The 26,627-nt window shown below is 52.0% G+C and overlaps 2 protein-coding genes across 2 annotated transcripts; both read right to left on the minus strand.

Annotated features, from left to right (window-relative positions):
* Positions 1 to 108: 108 nt before the first annotated feature.
* On the minus strand, positions 109 to 21,449 carry IL27RA (interleukin 27 receptor subunit alpha). Its single transcript, XM_033195883.1, has 14 exons — positions 20,874 to 21,449; positions 20,359 to 20,476; positions 11,466 to 11,623; positions 11,220 to 11,377; positions 8,090 to 8,249; positions 7,912 to 7,985; positions 7,256 to 7,439; positions 6,975 to 7,163; positions 4,458 to 4,559; positions 4,226 to 4,384; positions 2,376 to 2,501; positions 1,594 to 1,687; positions 1,321 to 1,414; positions 109 to 1,213 (listed from the first exon to the last, which is right to left on the minus strand). Exons 1-14 carry the CDS (start codon positions 20,971 to 20,973, stop codon positions 1,019 to 1,021), a joined length of 1,911 nt encoding a protein of 636 aa, XP_033051774.1. The 5' UTR covers positions 20,974 to 21,449; the 3' UTR covers positions 109 to 1,018.
* A 436-nt stretch (positions 21,450 to 21,885) lies between these two features.
* Positions 21,886 to 25,438, minus strand: RLN3 (relaxin 3). Its single transcript, XM_033195885.1, has 2 exons — positions 25,183 to 25,438; positions 21,886 to 22,124 (listed from the first exon to the last, which is right to left on the minus strand). The coding sequence occupies exons 1-2, from the start codon at positions 25,370 to 25,372 to the stop codon at positions 21,886 to 21,888; spliced, it is 429 nt and encodes a 142-aa protein (XP_033051776.1). The 5' UTR covers positions 25,373 to 25,438.
* Between the last annotated feature and the right edge of the window lie 1,189 nt (positions 25,439 to 26,627).

A 26,627-nucleotide genomic window follows, 5' to 3' on the forward strand; every position in this document is an offset into this window, starting at 1 on the left:
ACAGCCTCATCTCTTGGTGGGAAATTTAAGGCTTAACCCTGCTACAGTCAAAGATGATGAATCAGTAAGAGTATAGATTGAGCTGCTGTAACAGAAAGACCTCAAAGCTACAGTAGCTATAAAAATATAAAAGTTTATTTTTCTCTGGTTCTGATCCATGCAGTCATTCAGGGATTCAGGTTCCTTTTCATTTCTTGCTCCACCTTCCCCTTGGGTATGGCCAAAGCTGGATCATAGGCATGTGTTATGTTCCAGCTCATAGGCAAGGAAAGTGTGTGGGGGAGTCCCCACCCAGACCCTGTGTTGGCACGTCACTTCTGACCACATTCTGTTGCCAAGAACTCAGTCCATGCTGCACCTGGCTGCAAGGGAGCTGAGATGATGCCCAAATGCAGTGTTTTTTTTCTTTTTTCTTTTCGTGTTTTATTTATTTAACTTTAAGATAAGGTCTCATTCTGTCTCCCAGCCTGGAGTGCAGTGGTGCAATCAGAGCTCCCTGCAGCTTCGAACTCCTGGGCTCAACCAGTCCTCCCACCTCAGCCTCCCAAGTAGCTAGGACTACAGATGTATGCCATCATGCCCAGCTAATTGTTTTTGTTTTTGATGTTTCATTTTTGTAGTTAGGGGTCTTGCTCTGTTGCCCAGGCTGGTCTCGAACTCCCGGCCTTAAGTGATCCTTCCACCTTGGCCTGCCAAAGTGCTGGGATTATAGGCGTGAACCACTGTGCTGGGGTCCGAATGCAATTCTGTTATAGCGGAACAGATTTTGGCAGGCAGCCAATTTCATGTATTTTTCTTTGCTCCATCTTCCATCCATGCCTTCCCCATGGGGGCCAAGCCCTTCTCTATAGGGGTCCTTCGATCCCACCTTTGCCTGGCTGAGAGTCCTCAGGTAAGTGACTCAGACTCTCTCAGCCCTCAGTGTCTTCATCCATCAAGAGAGCTAATCCAGGACTGGAGTGCAATCTGCATGAGCATCCCTCTGGCCTGGCTGGCAGTCCTCAGCCAGAGGTGTGGTTCAGGCCAGAACTTGTGGCCTGGGGGGACCCAGAAGGCCCAGCTCCTCAGGTGTGGGTAGGAAGTGCTTCTCATACCCAGAGTCAAGCGGGGCGGTGACCTGGGGGGGCTGGGAGGACTCCATAACCGGCGGGGGCTCCATCTCCTCCACTTCCAGGATGGGCAAGTCCCCAAGGGGCTGGGCCTCAGGCACTTGCTGGGAAGAGATGAGGAGCTTGTAATCCTACCCCAGCCTCCCCCACCTACCCCTCACCCTCTACCCACTGCCCCAGCGGGCTCCGACTAGCCGGCCCTTTGACTCACCTCCATGTGGGGCTGGCCTGAACTGCTGTTGGCAGGATCAGGAATCTTCTCCCAGACCCAGCGGGGCAGCACCTTGTGCCATAGGTGGTAGCACCTGGCAAGCCAGGAGGAGTCAGGGCAGCGGATCCAGATGGTCAGATGCCCCAGCCCAGGGTGCAGGGTTCATGAATGTGATTGAGCCCCGAGGCCTCCCTTCACGCCCCCCGGAAGCTCAGCGAAATGCCCAGCTGCCTTACCCACGTGGGCAGAGATGCATGTATCTGACAGCCTCACCTTCCAGAGGTGGCCAGGCTCAGACCACACCCCATCAGGAACAAGCCCCACAAGAACAGGATGCCTGGCAGGACTTTCCACCTCAGGGTGTTATCTGGTAGGGTAGGGAAGAGATCATTCTTAATTTTTTATATTTTTGAGACGGAGTCTTGCCCTGTCACCCAGGCTGGAGTGCAGTGGTGCGATCTCGGCTCACTGCAACGTCTGCCTCCTGGGTTCAAGTAATTCTCCTGTCTCAATCTCCCAAGTAGCTGGGATTACAGCCGCACGCCACCACGCCCAGCTAATTTTTGTATTTTTAGTAGAGACAGAGTTTCACCACATTGGTCAAGCTGGTCTCAAACTCCTGACCTCAACTGATCCACCCACCTCGGCCTCCCAAAAGTGCTGAGATTACAGGTGTGAGCCACTGTGCCTGGCAATTCTTAATTTTTTAAAGACAGGGTCTTGCTCTGTTGCCCAGGCTGGAGTGCAGTAGTGTAATCAGCATACTGCAGCCTCCAACTCCCAGGCTCAAGCGATCCTCCAGCCTCAGCCTGTCCAGGAGCTGGGACCACAGGCGCACGCTACCACATCCAGCTAATTGTTTTTTGTAGAGATGGGGTCTCACTATGTTGCCCAGGCTGGTGTCGAACTCCTGGGCTCAAGTGATTCTCCTGCTTCAGCCTCCCAGAGTGTTAGGATTACAGGGGTGAGTCACTGCACCAGCTTCCAAGTAATGACTCCAGACGCTACCTGGAGCGCATCCCCTCCCTGTGGCAATCCCATCCCAACCCCCCTACCTGGTAGATGAAGCCGGAGGATGGGACCAGGAGGGCCCTGTCCAGCGATGGTAGATGCTGTCACCCACAGCTGACAGGGACCCCAAGGAAGGTCAGGCAGGGTGACACTCTGTGTGTTGCCACTCACTGGAGAACACAACCAAAGAAGTTAGGGAGGTGGTCAAGCCTACCACAGGGCCTTTGCATGTGCTCTTCCTGCTGTCCGCAACACTTTCTCCCAGATATCAGCATGGCTCCCTCCTCATCTCTTTTAGGCCTTTGCTCAAAGGTCACCTCTTCCATGAGACTTTCCTTGACCCCACTCTATTTGAAATTGCACCCCCTTCACCACCCACCTTCCTTGTTTGAGTCTTTTTTTTTTTTTTGAGGCGGAATCTCGCTCTGTCGCCCAGGCTGGAGTGCAGTGGCTGGATCTCAGCTCACTGCAAGCTCCGCCTCCTGGGTTTACGCCATTCTCCTGCCTCAGCCTCCCGAGTAGCTGGGACTACAGGCGCCCGCCACCTCACCCGGCTAGTTTTTTGTATTTTTTAGTAGAGACGGGGTTTCACCGCGTTAGCCAGGATGGTCTCGATCTCTTGACCTCGTGATCCGCCCGTCTCGGCCTCCCAAAGTGCTGGGATTACAGTCTTGAGCCACCGCACCCAGCCTCTTTTTTTTTTTTTTTGGGATGGAGTCTCGCTCTGTAACACTCTGTTGTCCAGGATGGAATGCAGTGGTGTGATCTCAGTTCACTGCAACCTCCACCTCCTAGGTTCAAGCAATTCTGCTGTGTCAGCCTCCTGAGTAGCTGGGACTACAGGTGCCTGCCACCACATCTGGCTAATTTTTCTATTTTTAGTAGAGACAGGGTTTTACCATATTGGTCAGGCTGGTCTCAAATTCCTGGTCTCAGGTGATCTGCCCGCCTCGGCCTCCCGAAGTGCTGGGTTTATAGGTGTGAGCCACCTTGCCCAGCCCCTGGCTTCATTCTCTACTCAGCAGTTATCACCATCTTATACACTGCTTAGATATTATTTAGTTTGTCTTTGCACAATCTCGGCTCACTGCAACCTCCACCCCCCGGGTTCAAGCAATTCTAGTGCTCAGCCTCCTGAGTAGCTGGACTACAGGCTGCGCCACCAGGCCTGGCTAATTTTGTATTTTTAGTAGAGATGAGGTTTCACTATGTTGGCCAGGCTGGTCTCAAACTCCTGACCTCAAGTGATTTGCCTGCCTTTGCCTCCCAAAGTGTGGGGATTACAGGCGTGATCCACCATGCCAGGCCTTCTATATATATATTTAAAATTATATATAGGCTGGGCGCGGTGACTCAAGCCTATAGTCCCCGCACTTTGGGAGGCCGAGGTGGGTGGATCATGAGGTCAGGAGTTCGAGACCAGCCTGACCAACATGGTGAAACCCCGTCTCTACTAAAAATACAAAAATTAGCCAGGCATGGTGGTGCATGCCTGTAATCCCAGTTACTCAGGAGGCTGAGGCAGGAGAATCGCTTGAACCTGGGAGGAGGAGGTTGCAGCGAGCCAAGATTGCACCGTTGCACTCCAGCCTGGGTGACAAAGCAAGACTCCGTCTCAAAAAAAAAAAAAAAGTGGAGCCGTACCATGGAATTTTGACATCCTTTTATCTTTTTCACTAATAAAATATGACAGGCATCTGTCAATGTCGATAAATATAGATTGGCATCCTCATTTTTAATGGCCAAATGAAAGTTCATTACATTGATAGCCAAGAGGGAATTGAGGACACTATGTATGGGCCAAAGAGGCCCACGTGGGGACAAGGGGTGGGGTTGACTGATGGGTGGGTCTTGTGGGGGCTGGGAGGATAGGTTGGCAGGCAGAGAAGCTCACAATTCATGCAGACGGAGGGGCTGATTCCACCCTGGGCACACAAGGTGTAGTGGGTGAGGTGTCCTCGAAGCTGGTGCCTTGGGACCTCTCCCCACGCTATGGCGGGGGTCCCTGGAGGGGCATCTTGGAGTCGCCAAAGCGTTGGCCCCACTAGGGGTGCTGGGGAGGAAGGCAGTAGGTCAAGGTCGGCCTGGGTTACAGGAGCCCCCCATCCTCCAGCCCCACCTCTTACCTAGTTCCTCTCTGAACCCCCAGATGGGGGGTGCAGGGGCCAAACCCAAAGCAGAAACTGCGGTCACAGTGATTCGATAGGGGACCCCGACTGTGAAATTCCCTGAGTGACAAAGGAACAAAGACCAGTTAGAATTGGCTCTCCTTCCCATGCCCATTTCCTACTTGCTAGGTGTCTTCATTGGGTTCCCCAGGACACCCTGAGATAAGGATCTGAGTGTAAGTCATTTATCTAGGAGGTAATCCCAGAAAACCCCAATAGGGCAGTAGGGGAGTGAAATGGGGAAGGAACAAGTTCTGTGGACAACTGAGACGCAGTCCCATGGGGGACCTCTTGGGGGCAGCAGAGAGCAGACATCATAGAGTCAGCCCAGCTCAGGAGGAGGAAGCTGGGGTATTAATCCACCAAGCCTCATTAGTCATGGCTGAGGGCTGCTCCTGAGGGCTCTTAACTCCTCGATATTTCCATCTTGCTTCTCCAGCAGGCAAAATGCCTCAGTGACCAGAAAAAGCCCTCAGGCCAGGAAACTTAACTGTAGGCAGCTGGGAGAGAGGCCTAAGGGGTCTGACGTGGTCAAACAGATATGAGCAGGCAACTGACAGCACCTACTATGGTAACTGAGGCTGCTGCAGTCCCTCCTCTAAACCCTATCACATCCACATAGCCTTCCTCAACTGGGAATTTTCCATAATTGTGCCTTTGCTTCTTTGGTTCGTATATCCTTGTGGGTCTTGGGACTGTGTCCTAAATTTCTCACCCAACATCTTCGCAGTTCTTCCAAGTCCTTTAATTAAGTAACTAATTAATAAAGATTTCTTGCCAGGTATGGTGGCTCATGCCTGTCACCCCAGCACTTTGGGAGGCCAAGACAGGGGGATTGCCTGAGGTCAGGAGTTCAAGAATAGCCTGGGCAACATGGAGAAACCCCACCTCTACAAAAAATACAAAAACTATCTGGGCTTGGTGGCGTATGCCTGTAATCCCAGCTCCTCAGGGCGCTGAGGTGGGAGGAATGCTTGAGCCATGGAGGTTTACACTGCAGTGAGCTGAGATCACACCACTGCAGTCCAGCCTGGCTGACAAGAGTGAGACTCATCTCTTTAAAAAAAAAAAAAAAAAGATGTTGGGGGTGGTGGCTCACGCCTGAAATCCCAGCACTCTGGAGGCTGAAGAGGGCCGATCACGAGGTCAAGAGATCAGACCATCTTGGCTAACACGGTGAATCTCCATTTCTACTAAAAATACAAAAATACAAAAAAAAAAAAAAAAAATTAGCCAGGCGTGGTAGTGGGCACCTGTAGTCCCAGCTACTGGGGAGGCTGAGGCAGGAGAATGGCATGAACTCGGGAGGCAGAGCTTGCAGTGAGCCGAGATCACGCCACTGCACTCCAGCCTGGGCGACAGAGCGAGACTCCGTCTCAACAACAACAACAACAGCAACAGAAGGGCCAGGTGTGGTGGCTCACTCCTGTCATCCCATCATTTTGGGAGGCCGAGGCGGGTGGATCTCTTGAGGTCAGGAGTTTGATACCATCCTGGCCAACCACGGTGAAACCCCGTCTCTACTAAAAATAAAAAGATTAGCTGGGCATGGCGGCGGGCGCCTGTGATCCCAGTTACTCCCTGGAGGCTGAGGCATGAGAATCGCTTGAACCCAGGAGGTAAAGGCTGTAGTGAGCTGAGATCGTGCCACTGCACTCCAGCCTGGGTGACAGAGCCAGACTCCATCTCAAAAAAAGAAAAAAAAGAAAAGAAAAAAAGAAAAGTTAGGCTGGGCACGGTGGCTCATGCCTGTAATCCAAGCACTTTGGGAGGCAAAGGCAGGCAGATCACTTGAGGTCAGGAATTGGAGACCAGCCAAAGCAACATGGTGAAACCCAGTTTCCACTAAAAAAAAAAAAAAAAATTAACCGAGTGTGGTGGCACGCTCCTGTAGTCCCAGCTACTCAGGAAGCTGAGTCACGAGAATCACTTGAACCCAGAAGATGGAGGTTGCAGTGAGCTGAGATGGTGCCATTGCACTCTAGCCTGGGCCACAGAGTGGGATCTTGCCTCCAAAAAGCAAAAAAAAAAAAAAAAAAAAAGTCTTGTGTGAATTCACACTACTTATTATTTATTTATTTATTTATTTTTTGAAACTGAGTCTCACTCTGTCACCCAGGTTAGAGTGCAGTGGCGCAATCTTGGCTCACTGCAACCTCCACCTCCCAGGTTCAAGCGATTCTCCTGCCTCAGCCTTCCAAGTAGCTGGAACTACAGGTGTGTGCCACCACGCCCCACTAATTTTTGTATTTTTAGTAGAGACGGGGTTTCACTATCTTGGCCAGGCTGCTCTCGAACTCCTGACCTCAGGTGATCCGCCCCTTTCAGCCTCCCAAAGTGCTGGGATTACAGGCGTGAGCCACCAAGCCCGGTCATCACACTGCTTTAATCATAGCACTCCCTCTTACAAGTCCACCCATCTGTCCACTGTGTTTTAACAGCGGGGATGGAAACCCAGGTGTCCCAGGGCCTCACCCGGTAACAGAGCACTGAAGTTCCCCGGGGGAAGCCGGACCCAGTTGAGTTTCTCCAAGGGGTCCCCATCTCGAGTCCAGTCCACTACATGCTCCCGTGGCTCCCCAGGCCCCGGTCGCCAGGTCACCAGTAGCTCCGTGCTCCCAGCGATGCTGCTGACCACCACGCTATGAGGGGCAGAGGCGGAATCTGGAAGGTGGAGAGAAGTCTCAGCTGGCCACTCAGGAAGCCACCTCCCGCCCCTCCAGGGCGCCGAGCTGAGGAAGGTCACAGTCTCTTACCCAAGCAGACCAGAGAGAGGTTGGTGAGAGGCTCCCAGCTTGTGGCGTTGATAGCGGACACTCTGGCCCACTCTGCCCCGCTGGGAATAAGGGAGCAGCAGCAGGTAACTCCTTCCGGACTCAGCTCACGACCTCCAACCCAGAACCAGAGTTTGTAGCTCACCTGCACACAGGGCCCTGGGGCCTGAGGGATGAAGGGAACAAAGGGTTAATGTCTCCCATTCATCAGGCACATGTATGTGTCTCCCTGAGGTCACCTGATAAACCACTGGTCAGTGAAGCTTTTTCTTGTTTTGTTTTGTTTTTTGAGACTGAGTCTCGTTCTGTTACCCAGACTGGAGTGAAGTGGCGCGATCTCGGCTCACTGCAACCTCCACCTACTGGGTTCAAGTGATGTTCCTGCCTCAGCCTCCCGAGTAGCTGGGATTACAGGCGCCTGCCATCACACCCAGCTAATTTTGTATTTTTAGTAGAGATGGGGTTTCACCATGTTGGCCAGGCTGGTCTCCCAACTCCTGACCTCAAATGATCCACCCTCCTCGGCCTCCCACAGTGCTGGGATTACAAGCGTGAGCCACTGCATCCGGCCTTATGTCATTGTTATTTAGGGGATTCCTGACACGTGCAGAGAAATGTAACTGGTCCCTGAAGCTCACCTTCCACAGAAGCAAGGGTTCCTCTCCTCCAGGCGCCCCACAGAGGTTCCCTGATACCCACACATCTTTTGGAGCTGGCAAGGATGAGGAAACGGGGGAACAAATGAGTGGGACATGATTGGACAGACTTCCGCGGGTGGGAGGGGCGTGGATTGAGGGCAAGCCCAGATATCCTCACCAGAAGGCGGTGTCTGGAAGGACAAAATGGGGCTCCACTCGCCCCACAAATCCTCTTCTTTCTCCATTCGGCAGCGGCCATACACTTGGTAGCCAGTGGCTAGCTCCAAATCTTGGATCTCAACAGGGGCCAGGGGTATGGTCCTCAGCTCCAGTTCCAGCTGGGGGAGAGACAGGTGAGCGTGATGGGCCCAGGGCCTGAGTCAAGGGTATTTGAACTTATCGTTTTTTTTTTGGACTTTGCTTTTCATTTAGAGACAGTCTCATTCTGTGGCCCAGGCTAGAGTGCAGTGGTGCAATCTTGGCTCACTGCAACCGCTCCCTCCTGAGTTCAAGTGATTCTCCTGCCTCAGCCTCCTGAGTAGCTGGGATTACAGGCACCTGTCACCACACCTGGCTTTTTTATGTTTTTTGAGACGGAGTCTTTTTTTTTTTTTTTTTTTTTGAGACGGAGTCTCGCTCTGTTGCCCAGGCTAGAGTGCAGTGGCGCAATCTCAGCTCACTGCAAGCTCCACCTCCCGGGTTCACGCCATTCTCCTGCCTCAGCCTCCCAAGTAGCTGGGACTATAGGCACCCGCTACTACACCCCACTAATTTTTTGTATTTTTAGTAGAGATGGGATTTCACCATGTTAGCTGGGATGGTCTTGATCTCCTGACCTCGTGATCCACCCGCCTCGGCCTCCCAAACTGCTGGGATTACAGGTGTGAGCCACCGTGCCCAGCCAATTTTTGTATTTTTAGTAGAGTCGGGGTTTCACCATCTTGGCCAGGCTGGTCTTGAATTCCTGATTTCAGGTGATCTGCCCACCTCGGCCTCCCAAAGTGCTGGGATTAGAGCCACTGCGCCTAGCTGGTACTTGAACTTATCTATCAGCAGAGCGAGCAACTGTTTGTATTTGCCCAGGACCAAGGGGGTTTCCAGAACATGGGCCTGTCAGAAAAATTGGCACAATCCTGAGCAGACAGAGAAAAGGTGGTCACTCTATGTGTTAGGTATAGCAGGAAGTGGTAACTTCTATTATTTTCTCATTTTACAGACGAGGGAACTGAGGCCCAGAGAGGGAAAGTGACTAGCCCAAGGTCACAGAGTTGGTGTGCTGGAGCTGAGCACTGAGGTAGTCAGATTCCAAAGTCTGCCTCTCAGCCAGGTGAGGTGGCTCACACCTGTAATCCCAGCACTTTGGGAGGTGGAGGCAGGTGGATCACCTGAGGTCAGGAGTTTGAGACCAGCCTGGCCAACAGAGCAAAACCCCATCTCTACCGAAAAAAAAACTTAGCTGGGCATGGTGGCACATGCCTGTAATCCCACCTACTTGGGGGGCTGAGGTGGGAGAATCGCTTGAACCTGGGAGATGGAGGTTGCAGTGAGCTGAAATGGTGCCACTGCACTCCAGCCTGGGCAACAGAGCAAGACTCCGTCTCAAAAAAAAAAAACCAAGGGGACCGGGTACGGTGGCTCACACCTGTAATCCCAGGACTTTGGGAGGCCCAGGCAGGCTGATCACTTGAGGTCAGGAGTTCAAGACCAACCTGACCAACATGGAGAAACCCCATATCTACTAAAAACACAAAATTAGCCAGGCATGATGGCGCATGCCTGTAATCCCAGCTACTTGGGAGGCTGAGGCAGGAGAATCGCTTGAACCCAGATGGCAGAGGTTACAGTGAGCCGAGATCCTGCCACTGCACTCCAGCCCGGGCAATAAGAGCAAAACTCCGTCTCAAAAAAAAAAAAATTCTGGCCGGGCGCGGTGGCTCAAGCCTGTAATCCCAGCACTTTGGGAGGCCAGACGGGCGGATCACGAGGTCAGGAGATCGAGACCATCCCGGCTAACACGGTGAAACTCCGTCTCTACTAAAAAAAAAATACAAAAAACTAGCCGGGCGAGGTGGCAGGCACCTGTAGTCCCAGCTACCCAGGAGGCGGAGTTTGCAGTGAGCTGAGATCCGGCCACTGCACTCCAGCCTGGGCAACACAGCGAGACTCCGTCTCAAAAAAAAAAAAAAAAAAAAAAAAATTCTGCATCTCAGTGTTGCTCTGAATTGCATGAATAATCACAACTCTCAACTCTTTTTTTTTTTTTGAGACAGAGTCTTGCTCTGTTGCCAGGTTGGAATGCAGTGGCACGATCTCGGCTCACTGCAACCTCCGCCTCCCAGGTTCAAGCCATCCTCCTGCCTTAGCCTCTCAAGTAGCTGGGACTACAAGCACCCATTAACACACCCAGCTACCTTTTTGTACTTTTAGTAGAGATGGGGTTTCACCGTGTTGGCCAGGCTGGTCCCGAACTCCTGACCTTCAGGTGATCCACCCTCCTTGGCCTCCTACAGTGCTGGGATTACAGGTGTGAGCCACTACACTTGGCCAGATTATTTTTTAACTTCTTAGAGACGAGTCTTGCTATCCTGCCCAGGCTGTCCTCAAACTCTTGACCTCAAACAATCCTCCTGCCTCGGCCTCCTGAGTAGCTGGGACGCCAGGCACGAGCCACCATACCCTCATAATTGTTTCACTTTTTTCATAGAGATGAGGTCTCCCTAAATTGCCCAGGCTGGTCTTGAACTCCTGGCCTCAAGTGATCCTCCTGCCTCAGCCTCCCAAGGTGCTGGGATTTTAGGAATTAGCCACCATGACGGGGTGATAGATTATTTTGGCAGGAGAAAAAAAAATTTCTTGTTGAGACTGAGTCTCGCTCTGTCGCTCAGGCTGGAGTGCAGTGGCCCAATCTCGGCTCACTGCAACTTCCACCTCTCGGGTTCCAGTGAATCCTGCTTCAGCCTTCAGTAGCTGGGATTACAGGCACCCACCACCATGCCCGGCTAATTTTTGTATCTTTAGTGGAGACGGGATTTCGCCCATGTTGGCCACGCTGGTCTCGAACTCTTGACCTCAAGTGATCTGTCCCCTTCGGCCTCCCAAAGTGCTGGGATTACAGGCGTGAACCACCGCGCCCGGCCATGGGAGGAGAATTTGTAACTGAACAAGAAGCACATGCAGGCATTTTGTGTGGGATGCAGACAGGCTCAGGGGCAGGCACAGAATGAGTCCTTGGCTGGGTCTCAGACTAGGGGATGTTGCCTCAGTCCCTGCCCAGGATAGGGTGGGGAGAAAAGGACCCCAGCACTCACCAGGGTCCAGGCTGCCTCCTGACATCTTCGGTAGTGGAACTGGCAGATCAGAACTTTATGAGACGGCCATGTAGGTGGGGCCCAATGGACAATGGCCTCCAGGGGCTCATCCTCGGAAACGTCCACCTCAGGGCCCAGCCGGGGGGCATTTGGCTTCACTGGGGAAGGGGAAACCAGGGTGTAGTGAGCCATGCCCTCCAAGAACACCCACCCCACATAGAACACCCCACCCTCCGGCCACATTACTTTGGGTTTCCAGGTTCACGAAGATGGGGGTCCAGAGAGGCTGGCCTGCCTTAGTGCCCCAGACAAGGAGCTTGTCAGACATGGTGAGCTGTTCCCGAGGAATGGCCACCCAGCTCTGCCTGGCTGCCACTGCCACAGTCTGGGTTTTGTTGGCACGGCTGTGAGGAGAGAGGCGGGGGTGAGATGTACACTTGGCTACAGCCAGGGCCACTGATAACCACCCTTGTGCCAACAGAGTGGCTGCAGCCTTTTTTTTTTCTGTTTGGGTTCAAATCCCATCTCTGCTGCTTCAGAGCTGTGTGGCCTTGAGTAAGTGACTTAACGTGTCTGTGCGTTAGTTTCCTCATCTACAAAATGAGGGTAATAAATGTAACTGCTTTTTTTTTTTTTTTTGACACAGTCACCTAGGTTGGACTGTAATGTTGTGATCTTGGCTTACTGCAGCCTCTTCCTCCTGGTTCAAGTGATCCTCCCACCTCATCCTCCCAAGTAGCTAGAATTACAGGCGTGTGCCACCACACCTGGCTAATTTTCTTGTATTTTTAGTAGAGATGTGGTTTCACATGTTGGCTAGGCTGGTCTCTAACTCCTGACCTCAAGTGATATACACACACACACACACACACCTCAGCCTCCCAAAGTGCTAAGATTATAGGCATGAGCCACCATGCCCGGTCGTAACTGCTCTTTTCTCTCTTTTTCTTTCTTTCCCTCCCTCCCTCCCTCCCTCCCTCTCTCTCTCTCTCTCTCTCTCTTTCGTCTTTTTATTTTTTGGGACGGATTTTTGCTCTTGTTGCCCAGGCTGGAGCGCAATGGTGCGATCTTGGCTCACTGCAACCTCTGCCTCCCAGGTTCAAGCGATTCTCCTGCCTCAGCCTCCCTAGTGGCTGGAATTACAGGCATGCGCCACCACGCCCAGATAATTTTATACTTTTAGTAGAGACAGGGTTTCTCCATGTTGGTCAGGCTGGTCTCGAACTCTGACCTCAGGTGATCCGCCTGTCTCAGCCTCCCAAAGTGCTGGGATTACAGGCATGAGTCACCACGCCCAGTCCTGTCCTCTTTTTTTTTTTAGAGACACGATCTCACTCTGTCACTGGAGCGGTGGGATCATAGATCACTGCAACCTTGAACTCCTAGGTTCAAGCAATCCTCCTGACTCAGTCTCCAGAGTAGCTGGGATAACAGGTGTGCATCACAGTGCCCAGCTAATTTTTAAATTTTTTGTAGAAATGGGGTCTTGCTATGTTGCCCAGGCTGGTCTCCTGTAACTCTCGGCCTCAAGCAATCACATACTGAGACCTCGCATCTCTACAAAAAATGTTTTAAAAATTAGCCAGGGGTGGTGGTGCACACCTGTGGTTCCAGCTACTTGAGCAGCTGGGGTGGGAGGGTTGACTGAACTCAGGAGGTTGAGTTGGAATCATGCCACTGCACTCCAGCCTGGGTGACAGGGTAAGACCCTGTCTCAAAAACAGCAACAAAAACACCATATATATAGAAAGAGAGAGGCCAGGTGCGGTAGCTCACGCCTGTAATCCCAGCACTTTGGGAGGCCGAGGCAGGCGTATCACGAGGTCAAGAGATCGAGACTATCCTGGCCAACACAGTGAAACCCCGTCTCTACTAAAAATACAAAAACTAGCTGGGCATGGTGGCGTGTGCCTGTAATCCCAGCTACTTGGGAGGCTGAGGCAGGAGAATCGCTTGAACCAGGGAGTCAGAGGTTGCAGTGAGCCAAGATCGCACCACTGCACTCCAGCCTGGCAACAGAGTGAGACTCTGTCTCAAAAAAAAAAAAAAAAAAAAAAAAAAAAGGAGAGAGAGAGGTTCTCGCTCTGTTGGCCAGACTGGTCTGGAACTCCTGGCCTCAAGCAATCCCCACCACCACCCCCCTTGGCCTCCCAGTGTTGGGATTACAGGTGTGGTGGGGCGGTGAGGTGGGGGGAGGGGGGCGGGGGGGACCATCACACCTAGCCTGAGGAGACATTTGAATAAAGGCCTGAAGGAGATGAGGACAGAACCATGCAGTAGCTAGAAGAACAGCATTCCATGAAGAGGAAACACAGGGTGCAAAGGCCTGGAGGCCAAACTGTGCCTGGTGTGTTTGACAAATAGTAAGAGGGACCAGGTGTGGTGGCTCACGCCTGTAATCCCAGCACTTCGGGTGGCCAAGGCAGGAGGATCACTTGAAGCCAGGAGTTGGAGACCAGTCTGGACAACATCGTGAAACCCCATCTCTACTAAAAATACAAAAATTAGCCATGTGTGGTGGCAGACGCCTGTAGTCCCAGCTACTTGGGAGGCAGGAGAATCGCTTGAACTCGTGAAATGGAGGTTGCAGTGACCCGAGATTGAGCCACTGCACTCCAGCCTGGGCAACAGAGTGAGACTCTGTCTCAAAAAAATAAATGAATAAAAATAATAAGGAAATGAAATGTTTGTCCAATGGACGTCTGTCTTCCCAATGCAGCACTACTCACAATAGCCAATATATGGAATGCGTCCATCACCAGATGTACAGATCAAGAATATGTGGGGCTGGGCGTGGTGATTCACGCCTGCAATCCCAGCATTTTGGGAGGCTAAGGTGGGCAGAATTCGGGTCAGGAGTTTGAGACCAGCCTGACCAACATGGTGAAACCCCATCTCTACTAAAAATGCAAAAATTAGCCAGGCCTGATGGTGCACGCCTGTTATCCCAGTTACTTAGGAGGCTAAAGCTGGAGAATCGCTTGAACCCAGGAGGCGGAGGTTGCAGTGAGCCGATATTGCACCATTGCACTCCAGCCTGAGCGACAGAACGAGACTTTGTCTCAAAAAAAAAAAAAAAAAAGGCCAGGTGCGGTGGCTCAAGCCTGTAATCCCAGCACTTTGGGAGGCCAAGATGGGCGGATCACGAGGTCAGGAGATCGAGACCATCCTGGCTAACACGCTGAAACCCCGTCTCTACTAAAAAAATACAAAAAAACTAGCCGGGCGAGGTGGCGGGCGCCTGTAGTCCCAGCTACTCGGGAGGCTGAGGCAGGAGAATGGCGTGAACCCGGGAGGCGGAGTTTGCAATGAGCTGAGATCCGGCCACTGCACTCCAGCCTGGGCAACAGAGAGAGACTCCGTCTCAAAAAAAAAAAAAAAGAATAAAATACACTGCGTGTGTATTTTCCTTTTTTTTTCTTGCTCACGCCTGTAATCCCAGCACTTTGGGAGGCCGAGGTGGGTGGATCACTTGAGATCAAGAGTTTGAGATCAGCCTGGCCAACATGGTGAAACTCGGCTCTATAAAAATACAAAAATTAGCCAGATGTGGAGATGCGCACCTGTAATCTCAGCTACCCGGGAGGCTGAGGCAAGAGAATCGCTTGGACCGGGGAGACGGAGGTTGCAGTGAGCTGAGATCGTGCCACTGTACTCCAGCCTGGGCGACAGAGTGAGATTCTGTCTCAAAAAAAAAAAAAAAAAGGAAATCCTGTAATTTGTAACAACCTGGATGGAAACGGAGAACAATATGTTATGTGAAATAGGACACGGAAGGACAAACACCACATGTTTTCATTGATACATGGAATCTAAAACATTTGAACTCCTCCTAGGGACAGAGTAAACTGGTGACTACACAGGCTGGGAGAGAAAATCATGGTCAAAGAGTACAAAATTACAGGCTGGGCATAATGGCACCTGTAATTCCAGCATTTTGGGAGGGCAAGGTGGGAGGATCGCTTGAGCCCAGGAGTTCCAGACTAGCTTAGGCAACAGAGCAAGACTCTGTCCCTACCAAAAAAATTACTTATTTATTTACTTTTAAAATTATTCTTACTTTTTCCCCTCCTCTTCCTCTTCTTCTTCTTCTTTCTTTCTTTCTTTCTTTTTTTTAATAGAGATGGTCTCACTCTGTTGCCCAGGCTGGTCTCCAACTCCTGGGCTCAAACCGTCCTCCCACCTCAGCCTCCCAAAGTGCTGGGATTACAGACGTGAGCTACCACTACAAAAAAAAAATTTTTTTTTTTTTTTTTGAGACGGAGTTGTGCTCTGTCGCCCGGGCTACAGTGCAGTGGCCGGATCTCAGCTCACTGCAAGCTCCGCCTTCCAGGTTTACGCCATTCTCCTGCCTCAGCCTCCCGAGTAGCTGGGACTACAAGCGCCCGCCACCTGGCCCGGCTAGTTTTTTGTATTTTTTAGTAGAGACAGGGTTTCACCATGTTAGTCAGGATGGTCTCGATCTCCTGACCTCGTGATCCGCCCGTCTCGGCCTCCCAAAGTGCTGGGATTACAGGCTTGAGCCACCGCGCCCGGCACAAAAAATTTTTAAAAATTAGTGGCACATTCCTGTGTTCCAATTACTGGGGAGGCCGAGGAGGGAAAATGGCTCGAGCCAGGAGTTTGAGGTTGCAGTGAGCTATGATCGCACCACTGCCCTCTATCCCAGGTGACAGAATAAGACCTCTTCCCAAAATAAATAAAATCAATACGTAAATCAATGAAACTAAAATAAAAATAGAAAAGAGGGACCTTCTCTGACTCCCCAATCCCTGCACCAATTAAAACTAGGCCCCCTGCCGGGCTCAGTGGCTCATGCCTGTAATCCCAGCACTTTGGGAGGCCCAGGTGGGTGGATCATCTGAGGTGGGGAGTTCAAGACCAGCCTTATCAACATGGAGAAACCCCGTCTCTACTAAAATACAAAATTAGCCGTGCGTGGTGGCACATGCTTGTAATCCCAGCTACTCGGGAGGCTGAGGCAGGAGAATTGCTGGAACCCGGGAGGTGGAGGTTGCAGTGAGCAGAGATCGAGCCATTGCACTCCAGCTTTGGCAACAAGAGCGAACTCCATCTCAAAAAAAAAACCAAAAAGAACTAGGCCCCCTTCTGGAGGTGAATGGTAACCAGGAAAGCACCATGGGTATGTACTTAATGCCACTGAACTGGACACTTAAAAATGGTTAGGATCGGCCGGGCGCGGTGGCTCAAGCCTGTAATCCCAGCACTTTGGGAGGCCGAGACGGGCGGATCACAGGTCAGGAGATCGAGACCATCCTGGCTAACCTGGTGAAACTCCGTCTCAACTAAAAATTACAAAAAACTAGCTGGGCGAGAGGGCGGGCGCCTGTAGTCCCAGCTACTTGGGAGGCTGAGGCAGGAGAATGGCGTGAACCTGAAGGGCGGAGCTTGCAGTGAGCAGAGATCTGGCCACTGCACTCCAGTTTGGGCGACACAGCGAGACTCCGTCTCAAAAAAAAAAAAAAAAAAAATGGTTAGGATCGGAGATTTTGGCCAGGCACAGGGACTCACGCCTGTAATCCCAGCACTTTGGGAGGCCCAGGTGGGTGGATCATCTGAGGTGGGGAGTTCAAGACCAGCCTTATCAACATGGAGAAACCCCGTCTCTACTAAAAATACAAAATTAGCCGTGCGTGGTGGCACATGCTTGTAATCCCAGCTACTCGGGAGGCTGAGGCAGGAGAATTGCTGGAACCCGGGAGGTGGAGGTTGCAGTGAGCAGAGATCGAGCCATTGCACTCCAGCTTTGGCAACAAGAGCGAAACTCCATCTCAAAAAAAAAACCAAAAAGAACTAGGCCCCCTTCTGGAGGTGAATGGTAACCAGGAAAGCACCATGGGTATGTACTTAATGCCACTGAACTGGACACTTAAAAATGGTTAGGATCGGCCGGGCGCGGTGGCTCAAGCCTGTAATCCCAGCACTTTGGGAGGCCGAGACGGGCGGATCACAAGGTCAGGAGATCGAGACCATCCTGGCTAACCTGGTGAAACTCCGTCTCAACTAAAAATTACAAAAAACTAGCTGGGCGAGAGGGCGGGCGCCTGTAGTCCCAGCTACTTGGGAGGCTGAGGCAGGAGAATGGCGTGAACCTGAAGGGCGGAGCTTGCAGTGAGCAGAGATCTGGCCACTGCACTCCAGTTTGGGCGACACAGCGAGACTCCGTCTCAAAAAAAAAAAAAAAAAAAAATGGTTAGGATCGGAGATTTTGGCCAGGCACAGGGACTCACGCCTGTAATCCCAGCACTTTGGGAGGATGAGGGAGGTGGATCTCTTGAGCCCAGGAGTTCGAGACCAGCCTGGGCAACATGGTAAAACCCTGTGTCTACTAAAAAATATATTTAAAAAATTAGCTGGGCATGGTGGTGCATGCCTGTAGTCCCAGCTACTTAGGAGGCTGAGGTGGGAGGATCACCTGAGCCTGGGAAGTTGCTGCAGTGAGCTGACTGCCCCACTGTACACCAGCCTGGGTGACAGGAGTAAGACACTGTTCCCAAAACAAATTTTAAAAATGTCGTACGTTTTATGTTGTGTGATTTTTTTTATTTTTAGACAGAGTCTCGCTCTGTTGCCAGGCTGGAGTACAGTGGTGCTATCTCAGCTCACTCCAACCTCTGCCTCCTGAGTTCCAGCGATTCTCCTGCCTCAGACTCCCAAATAGCTGGGACTACAGGCATGTGCCACCAAGTCTGGCTAATTTTTGTATTTTTAGTAGAGACGGGGTTTTACCATGTTGGCCAGTCTGGTCTCCAACTCCTGACCTCAGGTGATCCGCCTGTCTCAGCCTCCCAAAGTGCTGGGATTACAGGCGTGAGCTACTGTGCAGGGCCTGTTGTGTGTATTTTAACCATTATTATTAAAAAGAAAAAAAAAATATCCAGGACCTCTGTCTCCCATTCTTATCTTTCATTGGCCCTTTTCCTCTTCCCTCACTTAGCCCAATTTGAAATTATGAGTTTCCAGGTACGATTCATCATGAAGAAACACAGGTCTCTTCCTTGGACTGTGGGCAGGGCTTTCTGTCTACCTCTTTCACTGCACCATCCCCAGCACCATACTGAATAATCTTTTAACATGCTCAGAGAGGTTAAGCGACTTGCCTGATGTCACACAACAATAAAAAACAGCTTCACATTATGAAGCAATTTTCTCCTTGCCAAGCACCTAACTCTTTGAATCCTCAGACTCAACCTTCAGAGGCAGGTTCTATTATTATTTCCCTTTTTATTTTTTATTTTTATGTTTATGTTTTTGAGACAGAGTCTCAGTCTGTTGCCAGGCTGGAGTGCAGTGGCCGACCTGGCTCGACCGCACCTGGCCGAGAGCCCCTCTCTTAAAAAACATAAACTATAATATAAATAAAGGAAAATAGGCCAGGCGCTGTGGCTCACGCCTATAATCCCAGCACTTTGGGAGGCTGAGGTGCGTAGATTACTTGAGGTTAGGAGTTCAAGACCAGCTATAGTAATCCCAGCTACTCGGGAGGCTGAGGTGGGAGCATCACTTGAACCCAAGAGGCAGAGGTTGCAGTGAGCTAAGATCGTGCCACTGCACTCCAGCCTGGGTGACAGAATGAGACTGTCTCAAAACAAATTTTAAAAATAAAAAATGGCTGGGCCGGGTACGGTAGCTCACGCCTGTAATCCCAGCACTTTGGGAGGCTGAGGCGGGTGGATCACGAGGTCAGGAGATCGAGACCATCCTGGCTAACACGGTGAAACCCCATCTCTACTAAAAAATACAAAAAAAAAAAAAAAGGCTGGGCGCGGTGGCTCAAGCCTGTAATCCCAGCACTTTGGGAGGCCGAGATGGGCGGATCACAAGGTCAGGAGATCGAGACCATCCTGGCTAACACGGTGAAACCCCGTCTCTACTAAAAATATAAAAAACTAGCCGGGCGAGGTGGCGGGCGCCTGTAGTCCCAGCTACTCGGGAGGCTGAGGCAGGAGAACGGCGTGAACCCGGGAGGCGGAGCTTGCAGTGAGCTGAGATCCGGCCACTGCACTCCAGCCTGGGTGACAGAGCGAGACTCCATCTCAAAAAAAAAAAAAATCAGCTGGGTGTGGTGGCGATCACCTGTAGTCCCAGCTACTAAGGAGGCTGAGGCAGGAGAATGGCGTGAACCCGGGAGGTGGAGCTTGCAGTGAGCCGATATCACGCCACTGCACTCCAGCCTGGGCGACAGAGGGAGACTCTGCCTCGGAAAAAAAAAAAAAAAAAATGGCGCGGTAGCTCATGCCTGTAATCCCAGCACTTTGGGAGGCCGAGGCGGGCAGATCACGAGGTCAGGAGTTCGAGACCAGCCTGACCAACATGGTGAAACCCCCATCTCTACTAAAAATACAAAATTAGCCAGGTCTAGTGGTGCATGTCTGTACTCCCAGTTACTCAGGAGGCTGAGGCAGCAGAATCGCTTAAATCCAGTAGGCGAAGGTTGCAGTGAGCCAAGATCGCACCATTGTACTCCAGCCTGGGCAACAAGAGCGAAACTCCATCTCAAAAAAAAAAAAAAAAAAACAGAAAGAAAAAAGAAAAAGAGACGGGCTCTCTAAAACTCTGAACTCTTGAACTCTTGGGCTCAAGCGATCCTCCGGCCTCAGCCTCCCAAAATGCTGGGATAACAGGTGCAAGCCACCTCTCCTGGCCCTATGATTGCTATTTAACAGAGAAATGTAAAGGAGACTCAAAGAGGGAAAGTGATTTGCCCAGGGCGACACAGCAGAGAAACGAGGGAAGCTAGAACTGAAGGGCTTTGGAGTGGAAGAGTATTGGGGGAGGGGGTCAGACTCCTGGGACTTTTCTTTTTCCTTATCTTTTTTTTTTTTTTTTTTTGAGACAGTTTCACTCTGTCCCCCAGGCTGGAGTGCAGTGGCGAGATCTGGGCTCACTGCAACCTCCGCCTCCCGGGTTCAAGCGACTCTCCTGCCTCAGCCTCCTGAGTATCGGGGACTACAGGAGCGCGCCACCGCCCCCGGGTAATTTTTTGTGTGTTTTTAGTATAGACCGGGTTTCACCATTTTGGCCAGGCTTGACTCCTAGAACCTTTCAACCATGGCAGTCTGGGACTTGAGCGGCCACCTCCAAAGCCTGTTTCCCCACGTCACCTCCCTGTACTCACTACTTTTGGCTCTGGAAGTGTAACTCGGAGGGGGCTCCTAGGTCCCCAAGTGGCTCCCACGAGCAGTTCAAGTCGCCCAAGGGTCCAACTCCGTAGCACTGCAGTGGCCCGGCGCTGCCTGGAGAGGGAGTCAGAGGGTCTCAGGAAATGGGGTCGAATCCCCCACTTCCGCCTGCACACCTCAGAACTTGGACTTCTGACAATTGCAAGGTGGGGGACTTAGGGAAATGAGCAGCAGGAAGCCTCCCCAGGCTCCGTGCAAACCCCCCTTTCCCTGTGCTCGCCACATCCTGTTAACCAGCTGGAGAGCTCCCTCACCCCGCCCCGGGGCTCCGGTTCGACCTTGCTGCCGCCCATTCTCCAGTGTCGCCGGGTCCCTGCCCCGGGAGGAGCCAAGTGGCGCCTGCACCTCTCTGCCTTTCGCTCCGCAAACGCGTGGCTTATCCTGAAGCATTGGCGCCTTCGCGGGGAGAGCAGCGGCAGCACCCGGCACACGAGCTCCCTCCAGCACTCACCCTGGGGACGCGTCCGCTGGAAAAGCACCCACAGCAGAGGCAGCAGCGCCAGCTTGGGCAGCGGCCCCGGCCAGAAAGGGGCGCCCCTGCCTCCCCGCATGGCGCCTCTCGCGCGTCCCGAGTCCGGCCCAGCCCTGCCGGGCCCGCGCGGCTGCGCTGCTCGGCTCCCAGCTCTGGGTACAGCGCCCGAGGCGGCAACGGGAAGTCGAACCACCCCTGCAGGCTGCCTCCGCACCTTTCGCTCCGGGTCCCCGCCCCTTCCCCGCGACGGAAAGTCCCCGCTGGGGCTGCTGAGGGGGAGTAGGGAGGCGGCCTGGGGCGTCTGGGGGTGGGGGCCTCCGAGGAAGGGTACCGCTTACCGCGCATCCCTGAAACCTATCCTACGCCCAACAACCGCGCACACACACACACACACACACACTCTGCCAGTCTTGGAATTTTTATTATTGGAGTTTGGGAAGATTCTAATGTGCCCAGAGCTCTCCTACGGGGTCCACCTGCCACCTTCTCTGGGGTCCACAGCCTTGGAACTCTGGCAGGGGAGTTGGAGGAGAGGGGATGGAAAGCAGGAGAAAGGAAGCTTGCGTGCAAAGGCTGGACTAAGAGGCTTAATTTGAGCTGGCCACAGTTTGGACTGGGCCGGGGGCAGGGGTCTCTGTGTGGCCTGTCTGGGTAGAATAGGGACCCAGTTGTGGCAGTGGAGTGTGTAGGCCAGGCAAACGCATAGTTAGGGTTGGGGAGAGGTCAGAGGTCAGGATCAGGGGTCCCCACTTGTCCAGGCAGGGGCACAGCTTGCTCAGGGGACAGGGTAATGATAGGCTGGTCAAAGGGCAGGGTTGGATAGGTAGTGTCGGGGGACTGTGCCTGAGCCCACAGTGCCTGGACTCTGTGACTTGCAGACGAATGAATGAATGTGTGAGGCTCGAAAGACAGGTGCCCAGCCAGACACTGGTTAAGTGGATGGCAGGACTGGGGCACTGGTACTGATGCCCACAGCTGCCCAGCCCTCGAACTAGCAAAGGCTACTGATTTCACTTTTGCTACACCCCCATTTGCAGCAGCTGCTGGAAAGGCCAGCCAGGACATCTCGGCTGCCCCGAAGAATCCGGGGGGTTCCTTGCCAGCTGGGTCGCCCCCCATAAAAGGCCTGGGGTGACTTGGTCAGGGCCAGCCACTCGCTGGACCCCATGGCCTCATCCAGCTCGCCTGCCAGACTGTCTCCATCAGCATCTGCATCTGGGAAAGTATCTCCTGCAAAAGATGAACAGAGTTAGTGCTCAGGGCTCAGCTGCCGCTGCACCCACAGTCCTGGCTCCTGGATGGTCTAGCTCTGATCTTGTGACAACAGTTATAGACATAGTTCACAGACATAGTTCAGAGTTTTGATTCCACCCGGTCCTGGGTTCAAATTCTGACTCTGCCAGAGTAGGTGGGAGAGTAGCTGGGATTACAGGGGTCTACCACCAGGCCTGGCTGATTTTTGTATTTTTAGTAGAGACAGGGTTCACCATATTGGCCAGGCTGGTTTCAAACTCCTGGCCTCAAGTGATCTGCCCACCTCAGCCACCCAAAGTGCTGGGATTACGGGAGTGAGCCACCACATCCAGCCCTGTCATTTATTTTCCCTTACTCTTTATTATTAATTGAGGACCTGGTACATTTGGGAGCTGGGCTGACTGAGCATGAATCCAGCCCCTCCAAGCTATAATCGTGAGCAAGTAAATTTACTTATTGGAGCCTCAATGTTCTTTTCTGCAAAGTGGAAAAAAATAATTACTCCAACCTTCTCGTTTTATAAGGAGTAGAGGAGTTAATATCCATTAAAAAAAAAAAAAAACTTAGAACAATGTCTGGGACATGATGAGCACTCAAAAATGATTATTTAGTTCAGGCATGGTGGCTCATACCTGTAATCCCAGAACTTCCAGGAGCCCATGCAGGAGGATCACTAGAACCAGGAGTTCAAGAACAGCCTGGGCAACACAGCACTACCCTGTTTCTACAAATAATAATAAGTTAGACATGGTGGCATAAGTTAGAGATGGTGGCACAAGCCTGTAGTCCCAGCTACTCAGGAGGCTGAGGCAGGAGAATTGCTTGAGCCCAAGAAGTTGAGGCTGCAGTGAGCTGTGATCATACCACTGCACTCCAGCCAGGGCAACAGGGCAAGACCCTGTCTCTAAAATAGTAATAATAATAATAATAATAAATAATTTATTGATCACTTACTGTGTGTCAAACAACGTTTAAGTGCTTTAGCAGGTTAACTTCTTTATTCTCAGTGACAACCAGTTGAGGTGGGTGCAGTTATCACCCCTATTTTCCAGAGGAGACCACTGAGGCAGGACTCAGTAAAGAATTTGCACTGCCAGGCGCGGTGGCTCATATCTGTAATCCCAGCACTTTGGGAGGCTGAGGTGGGTGGATCACCTGAGGTCAGGCGTTTGAGACCAGCCTGGCCAACATGGTGAAACCCTGTCTCTATTAAAAATAAAAAGATTAGCGGGGTATGGTGGCATACACCTGTAATCCCAGCTACTTGGGAGGCTGAGGCACGAGAATCACTTGAACCCAGGAGATGGAGGTTACAGTAAGCCGAGATTGCACCACTACACTCCAGCCTGGGCAACAGAATGAGACTCTGTCTCAAAAAAAAAAAAAAAAAAAAAAGCCGGGCACAGTGGCTCACCCTGTAATCCCAGCACTTTGGGAGGCCAAGGCAGATGGATCATGAGGTCAGGAAACCGAGACCTTCCTGGCTAACATGGTGAAACCCCATCTCTACTTAAAAAAGTACAAAAAATTAGCCGGGCGTGGTTGTAGGTGCCTGCAGTCCCAGCTACTCGGGAGGCTGAGGCAGGAGAATGGCCTGAACCCAGGAGGCGGAGTTTGCAGTGAGCGGAGATCACGCTGCTGCACTCCAGCCTGGGTGACAGAGCGAGACTCTGTCTCAAAAAAAAAAAAGAGGCCGGGCGCGGTGGCTCAAGCCTGTAATCCCAGCACTTTGGGAGGCCGAGACGGGCGGATCACGAGGTCAGGAGATCGAGACCATCCTGGCTAACACGGTGAAACCCCGTCTCTACTAAAAAAATACAAAAAATTAGCCGGGCGAGATGGCGGGCGCCTGTAGTCCCAGCTACTCGGGAGGCTGAGGCGAGAGAATGGCGTAAACCCGGGAGGCGGAGCTTGCAGTGAGCTGAGATCCGGCCACTGCACTCCAGCCTGGGCGACAGAGCGAGACTCCGTCTCAACAAAAAAAAAAAAAAAAAAAAAAAAAAGATTAGCACACGAACACCAACTATTACGTTGTGGAGTTACTATCTGAATCCAAGTGGTGTGTCTTCTAGGTCCACGCTCATACCTATCCTCCTTCTCACCAACATGAATATCTATTTCCCAGGCCCCTGCCCCTCATGAAGCTGTGTCTTCTGTTCCCTCCGACTCTTCTGATAGATCCCAGACTGTGCCGCTGCCCTGCTTAGACTCTGCCCTAATCTCTTTTGACTTAATCACACCCCTTAATCCTGCAAGGTTCAGGAACTGTGTCTCCCATTTGAAGATAAAGCCACTCAGAGAGTCTAATCTCAGCACTTAGGGAGGCCGAAGCAGGAGGATCACTTGAGCCCAGGAGTTCGAGACCAGCCTAGGCAACATAGTGAGACCCTGTTTCTACAAAAAAAAAAAAAATTTAAACTAGCCAGGCGTGGTGTCAGGTGCCTGTGGTCTCAACTACTCTGGAGGCTGAGGTGGGAGGATCGCTTGAGCCTAGGAGGTCGAGGCTGCAGTGAGCAGTGACTGGGCCACTGCCTTCAAGCCTGGGCAATGGAGTGAGACCACATCTCAAAAAAAAAGACATTCAGGGACGGGAGGAGAAACCAGCTTGCTGGAGAGAGGTCACGCATTAGGTGACAAAATCCGGCTATGTGTATATCACACCCTTCACATTACCTGCTGGAAAGGGTTGGAAACCACTTCGGTGTTGTCTTTGCGAATGGCGCTCTCCCCGCCCCCACCTCTGGAGCATACAAACAGCAGCTTTGCTTTGCACAGGACACACAGCAGCTGCTCAGAAAAGAGTAACCTGTCCTCGGACTTCCAGCGCCCAGGGATGGCTTCCAACCCCCATCCCAGCTCTGCAGCTCTGCTAACTCCTGAGCCCTTGTTTCAAGGCTGGGCAGGTGTCCCTGGCTGAATGTGGCAGGGCAAGGACCCTCCTCCTCCAGCAACCTCCTCTCATCTCTGTCCTTAGCTCCTGGGACCCATCCAGCTACCCGTTCCTCTCCTACATCCACTCTCTCCCCAGCCTCACCCATAGTCTCGTGGGCCAGGATGTCCGATCGTCTCCACCGGGATCCCCCGCAGGTGAAGATGACTGCTCGGATGAATTCTCGCCCGCAAAGCTTCACTCCGTAAGGTGCTGCCCAGGCCTTAGTGCCCGGCCACAGCTCCCCGGTCAGCACCCACGCCGCGAGGAGCAGCAGCAGCGTGTACCTGGCCATGCTGGACAGAGATGCCTCAGACGTGCGAGTGGGCCAGTGTCTCCGCTGCCTCTTGGCCCCCCATTTATATATCGTGGCTCCCCTACACTCTGCCTGAAGAAAGCTGAGTGCCTCCCTTATCTTCTCCAGCAGAGGGGAGACAGGCACGGCCCCAGCAACCCGACCTTTCTCATGTCCCCAACGAAGTGATAACCTTTCGCTAGGGACAGGGTGACGTGGCCCAGCTCATTGTCATCATCATTGACAGAGAGGCGAGAAGGTCTCCATCCTGCAGAGACCAGAAACGAATAATCCCAACGGGGGGGGGGCAAGAGGACGCAACCAGACCCCCACAACGTTAGGGTCCTGGACCTCTTCAAAGATAATAATAACAATGAATGCCCATGCAGTACGTGCTATGGGGCCAGGCACACTGCTCTAAGCATTTTATTTATTTTATTTTATTTTATTTTTATATTTTATTTTTTGAGATGGAGTCTCGCTCTGTCGCCCAGGCTGGAGTGCAGTGGCGCGATCTCGGCTCACTGCAATCTCCACCTCCTGGGTTCACATCACTCTCCTGCCTCAGCCTCCCGAGTAGCTGGGACTACAGGCACCTGCCACCACACCCGGCTAATTTTTTGTATTTTTAGTAGAGACGGGGTTTCACCGTGTTAGCCAGGATGGTCTCAATCTCCTAACCTCGTGATCCGCCCGCCTGGGCCTCCCAAATTGTTGGGATTACAGGCGTGAGCCACCACGCCTAGCCAAAACCACACTTTTAAGAGCATGAGGTTATCAATTCAGGACTAAGACAATTCCCATATTACAAATGAGGAAACGGAGACACAGAAGGGTGTCCTGAGGAAGCAGATGCCAACATTTTTGACACCAGAAATTGGTTTCATGGAAGACAATTTTTCCATGGATGGAGTGTTGGGGGGATGGTTTTGGGATGATTCAAGCGTATCATGTTTTTTGTTGTTGTTGTTTGTTTTGAAATGAAGTCTTCCTCTGTCACCAGGCTGGAGTGCAATGGTGTAATCTCGGCTCACTGCAACTTCTGCCTCCCAGGTTCAAGCAATTCTCCTGCCTCAGCTTCCTGAGTAGCTGAGACTACAGGCACCCACCCCCACACCCAGCTAATTTTTTTGTTTTGTTTTGTTTTTCTGTTTTTTTTTTTTTTTTTTTTTTGAGACAGAGTCTCGTTCTATCGCCCAGGCTGGAGTGCAGTGGCCGGATCTCAGCTCACTGCAAGCTCCGCCTCCCAGGTTCA

This window comes from Trachypithecus francoisi, unplaced genomic scaffold (assembly GCF_009764315.1).
Source record: "Trachypithecus francoisi isolate TF-2019V2 unplaced genomic scaffold, Tfra_2.0 Lachesis_group5, whole genome shotgun sequence".
Lineage (NCBI taxonomy): Eukaryota > Metazoa > Chordata > Mammalia > Primates > Cercopithecidae > Trachypithecus > Trachypithecus francoisi.